The sequence below is a fragment of the Nicotiana sylvestris genome, chromosome 5 (assembly GCF_000393655.2).
Source record: "Nicotiana sylvestris chromosome 5, ASM39365v2, whole genome shotgun sequence".
NCBI lineage: Eukaryota > Viridiplantae > Streptophyta > Magnoliopsida > Solanales > Solanaceae > Nicotiana > Nicotiana sylvestris.
The window spans coordinates 75,526,021-75,531,383 of record NC_091061.1 but is presented as its reverse complement, the minus strand read 5'-3'; the positions used below and the strand labels follow the sequence as shown (position 1 = coordinate 75,531,383).

The 5,363-nt window shown below is 40.3% G+C and overlaps 1 protein-coding gene across 1 annotated transcript; it reads left to right on the top strand.

Annotated features, from left to right (window-relative positions):
* Positions 1-1,708: 1,708 nt before the first annotated feature.
* On the top strand, positions 1,709-4,485 carry LOC138868841 (uncharacterized). The gene is made up of 5 exons (XM_070146414.1): positions 1,709-1,909; positions 2,041-2,329; positions 2,753-3,099; positions 3,479-3,602; positions 4,334-4,485. The coding sequence occupies exons 1-5, from the start codon at positions 1,709-1,711 to the stop codon at positions 4,483-4,485; spliced, it is 1,113 nt and encodes a 370-aa protein (XP_070002515.1).
* The last annotated feature ends 878 nt before the right edge of the window (positions 4,486-5,363 follow it).

The window sequence follows — 5,363 nt, the reverse complement described above, 5'->3', positions numbered from 1 at the left end:
TCCGCTACCTCAAATTGATATCCTGCTGTTTGAAAAAGTGTTGGGGACTACGATGATCAGTAAACACCTCACAAGCACACCATAGAGATAATGCCTCCATATCTTCAAAGCGTGTACAATGACAACTAACTCCAAATCATGAACAAGGTAGTTCTCATGGGGCTTCAAGTGATGGGAAGCATAAGCAATCACCCTACCCTCTTGCATCAAGACACACCCAATACCAACCCGAGAAGCATCACAATATACCGTATAAGAACCTACAGTTGATGGCAAAACTAACACTAAAGTTGTGGTCAAAGCAGACTTGAGCTTTTGAAAGCTCGCCTCATACTCATCCGACCACCTGAAAGGAGCACCCTTTTGAGTCAATTTGGTCAAGGGTGATACAATAGATGAAAATCCCTGAACAAACCGATGGTAATAACCCGCCAACCCAAACAAGCTCTGAATCTCTATGGCTGAGGACGGTCTAGGCCAACTCTGGACCGCCTCTATCTTCTTCGTATCAACCTGAATACCCTCACTGGACACCACGTGCCCCAAGAACGCAACTGAATCGAGCCAAAACTCACACTTGGAGAACTTAGAATAAAGTTTCTCCTCCCTCAGCCATTGCAACACAACTCTCAAATGCTTAGCGTGCTCCTCTTGACTACGTGTTGTCCCAAGAATAGGTGAAGTTTTGAAGAATGACAAAAGAACTCAGTCATGGACCAGATCCATCTTGCAAAGCACAGTCTTGATCAACCTAAACATGTGAGATGCATGTGAAGAAGATAAGTCATTAGCAATATCTCCTGATTAGATCGAAAAGGTTGCATATTGGATAAGGGGAGAAAGTCTCCTTATATGAAGAGAACACAATCCGGATAAAGAGAGTGTTAGAGTTTGATATCTTCAAGGACTCAACTACGATAGAAGATCATAAAATGAGTCCCAATCAAACTCTGATTTCTAACCTATTACATGATAGTGATTATTCTCTTTTACAGGTATTGCACATATGCAGAAGTTGAACTAAATTGAGAGCAAAAGAGCAAGGCAATTTTGCAAGCAATTTATGTGAGATTCAAGTGTGCACTCCTGAGGCTACTTGAACGAGATAGAAGAACCAGCTCCATTATGTTTTTTTTATTCTAGTTCAATTGTAGTAGGTGGTTTAAAGTTGTACCCTTTCAGCTTTCATAGAAGTAATTGTATTAGGTACTTTGAGTGTTCAAGTTATAGGCTAACTTGAAGTTGTCGCAACAGTTGACGTTGTGTGCTATAACGGGATTCGAGTTAATCCTTAGGCTTACAAAGAGTTTTTGTAAATGCTATTTTGGCTCAGTGATTTTAGTGGAAGTTTGGGAAAATCCTACTGAGTAGTAGGTCGTGGTTTTTTCATCTTTTGAGCTAGGTGTTTTCCACATAAAAATCTTTGTGTTCTTTATTTTATGTACTTTTATTCCGCAAACAGTAGTAGTTAGAACACCTAGAAGAACCAGGTTCTTCTAGAGCGAAAATTGGGTACCACACAAATCACCCCCTCTTGTGTGGTATTGACGTTTAGAACATCAATTGGTATCAAAGCAGGTTATCCTTGAAGAGGCTAACACCTTAGGAAAAGATCAACATGAGTGCACCACCAGGGAACTAGGAAGGGCAATCTACTGCTAGGCCTCCACTTTTCAATGGTTAGTACTATTCTTGGTGGAAGAATATAATGAGGGATCACATCATAGGAGAATACTATGAACTCTGGGACATAGTCACTGATGGTCCTCTAGCAACTACAAAGAAGAATGCTAAAGGAGTGGATATGCCAAAGACTAGAGCTGACTGCACCGATGAAGACCTGAAGAAGTGGGAGAAGAATGCCAAGGCCAAGAAATGGCTTGTGTGTGGACTAGGTCCAGATGAGTCAGTAGAATTCAAAGCTGTGCCACTGCTAAGGAAATCTGGGACACTTTACAAGTGGCTCATGAAGGAACACCTCAAGTGAAGAGGTCCAGAGGAACACTGCTGTATTCTCAGTATGAGAATTTCACCATGAAGGAAGGAGAAACCATCCAAGAGATGTATACAAGGTTTACCACGCTGATAAATGAACTTAAATCTATTGGAAGGATTATTCCTGAAGAAGACAAAGTTGAGAAGATTTTGACAAGGGTTCTGCCAGTCTCTTGGGAAAGCAAAATCACTGCTATTCAGGAATTAAAGAACATTGCTACCCTCAAGTTGGATGAACTAATTGGAAATTTTACTGCCTATGAACTAAGAAGGCAAACTATCAAAATGGATGCACCCAAGAAGGAAAGAAGTCTGACTCTCAGAATTGCTGAAGGTTCAGATCTAGAGGATGATGAAATGGCTATGATCACAAGAGATTTCAAAAAGTACTTGATGAGAGGAAAGGGTTCTTCAAGAGGTACAACCTTCAACAAACCAAGGAATCCTAAGAAACAGACCTATGAGGGTTGCTACAAGTGTGGTAAGACTGATCACATGATCAAGAACTGCCCTCAATGGGAAATTGAGTGGAAGAAGGAAAGGGCTGAACGAAGGAGCAGGAAGAAGGAACATGTTCAACCAAAAAGGAACAAAGGATCAACAAAGGCTATGGTTGCTACCTGCGGAGAAACATCAGATGAGGACTCAAAAGATAAAGCTGGAGATGAACAAGCACTTATGGCCATCGGAGAATCAGATGATGAACAAGAGGTAAGTATTCTTCATCTTAAAGACAAAATTAAATTACTGTCTAAAGAAAGGTTGTCTGAACTGCTGCTAGACTTCATTGATGAGTCTGAAATAATTAACAATGAGAAGGAAGATTTGTGTAGGGAATGTATGATTCTAAAATCCAAGTGCAAAAATCTAGAGTCTAGGGCTAATAAGAGTGAAAGTGAAAATGCTGAGTTGAAGAACCAGGTTCTTGAACTTGACACTAGTATCCTAGAACTCAGGTCTGATAACTTAAAACTGAAACTAGGAATAGGAAAGAAGAAAGCGGCTCACACTCATCTCACCCTAGAAGAAAACTTAAGAAAAATAAAGGATGAGTTGTACAGGAAAGATGAACAGATAAGAGTGTTAAAAGAAGATATAGGGAAGGTAAAACATGAACTAGACAGAACTTGCAAATGGAACAAGGCTTCTGATGCACTCTTCTGGCTACAAGAACATCACAGTAGCAATAAAAGAGGACTTGGTTATGGGACTCAAGCACCTAAGTGGGATCCTAAAAGAAAGTACCTCACTCTTCCTGAAAACAAAATTTGCACACATTGTGGCAAGACTGGCCATTACAAAAATGAATGTAATGCAAAAGAAAAGGCCAGTCAAAAGAACAAAACTTTTGTTCAAGAAAAAAATAGGCTGCCTGGGTGGGCTAGAAGGAATCAGATTTATCCCTTTGCCCAGAGAAAGGGACCCAAACTAGTTTGGGTTCCTAAGACTAACCCCTGATTTCTTTTTGCATGTCCAAGTGAAGGGAAGCAGCCAAATATGGTACATGGATATTGGCTGCTTAAAACATATGACTAAAAGCAAGAACCGGTTCCTTTCACTTGAGGACTTAAAGGGAGGTAATGTCTCCTTTGGAAATGGGAAGAAAGGTGAGATTATTGGGGTTGGAAAGGTAGGTAAGAGAGACTCTCACTCCATTGAGAATGTCTACCTAATAGATGGCTTGAAATACAGCCTGATCAGTGTGTCACAACTGTGTGACAGAGGTAACCTTGTAGCATTCACCTCTACTAAATGCTTTGTAATTAACCTTACCACTGACAAGATTGTTTAACAGGAAAAAAGAGTTAACAATATTTACATTGTAGATTTGTCTACTCTCTCAGTAAATGAACTAACCTACCTAAGTGTGCTAGATAATGATCCCCTCCTGTGGCACAAAAGACTTGGTCATGCCAGTCTGAATCAGCTAAACAAATTAGTCTCTAAGGACTTGGTGATAGGGTTACCCAACATCAAGTTCAAATAAGACAAAGTTTGTGAGGCATGTGTAAGGGGAAGCAGGTAAGATCATCTTTCAAAAGTAAGAAAATGGTAAACACAAACAAGTCGTTGGAACTGGTCCATGTGGATCTCTGTGGTCCAATGAGAACCATGAGCAGAGGTGGAAAGAAATATGTAATGGTACTTGTTGATGATTATTCTAGATTTACCTAGGTACTATTTCTAACATCTAAAGATGAAGCATTTGACATGTTCACTGCATTTGTTAGAAAAACTCAGAAACAATTAGGAAATCAACTTACATCAATTAGGTCTGATCATGGAACTGAATTTGAAAATGCTAAGTTTACTGAATTCTGTGATGAAAATGGTATAGATCATCACTTCTCTGCCCCTAGAATACCTCAACAAAATGGAGTAGTTGAAAGAAAGAACATGACTCTTGAAGACATGGCTAGGACTATGCTTCCTTCTAGTAAACTGCCCCATAACTTCTGGTCCAAGGTTATAGTCAAGAGAAAGGCATAGTATGTAGGCAGCTCAGATACCAAGGGCTCGGTCACATTCTCCTTTGTTTTAGCTTTTGGTCTCTTGGCTTTACCACTACAAAGCGTTAATGACCCCATTTTAATAGAAAAAAGGATGCCCAGGCTTAGTACAAAATCTTTTGACATGAAAGAAGGGATGAGATGTGACAGTATGTTAGCTTTATGTCATGTGAGGGCTGGCATCAAACCGCTTGAATAGATCTGGTCGACCCTGGATGCATTCCTCAGGGGATTCTTTCGTTTGTCGGGCCCTTAGTAGATGTTCATTCTCAGCAAGGCATCCGCAGGTTTTGAGGGAAGTGACCGACCCGAGATCCTGTACTTCCAGGGTCATTCTCCGAAGTATCACTTCGGGGGGGGGGAATCGGTGCCCCGGTTTTAACCGCACACAACCTTGTTGCCCTACCATACTTTAGCTTGCGACCTACACATATCTATTTATACTTATTCGCAACCTTCCTTTAACTTACTTGAACCATAGATTTCCTTATATTATTCTGGAACATCAAGCAAGACACCGCATACCACTTTGGTCAAAGGTGCTAAGAGAAAAAAATTTCGCTATAAATTTCCTGTAATAACCTGCCAAACGGAGAAGCTTTGAACCTTCGTCGGTGTCGGGGGTCTAGATCAGGTCTTTACTGCCTCAATCTTTTGTGTATCCACCCTGATGCTTTCACCCACAATCATATGCCCAAGGAAAGCTACAGAGTTCAACTAGAATTCACATTTAGAGAATTTTGCATACAACTTCTCCTTTTGTAGAAATCTAAGCACAGTACGCAAATGATATGCATGCTCCATCTTGGAACGAGAATACACCAATATATCATCAATAAATACAATTACGAACAGATC

Coding starts and splice junctions, on each gene's coding strand:
- LOC138868841 (XM_070146414.1), top strand. CDS start 1,709: ATGAGGGATCACATCATAGGAGAATACTATGAACTCTGGGACATAGTC. Junction 2,330..2,752: donor GACTCTCAGAATTGCTGAAG/GTTCAGATCTAG, acceptor TACTGTCTAAAG/AAAGGTTGTCTGAACTGCTG. Junction 3,603..4,333: donor CTTTGGAAATGGGAAGAAAG/GTGAGATTATTG, acceptor AAAATGGTATAG/ATCATCACTTCTCTGCCCCT.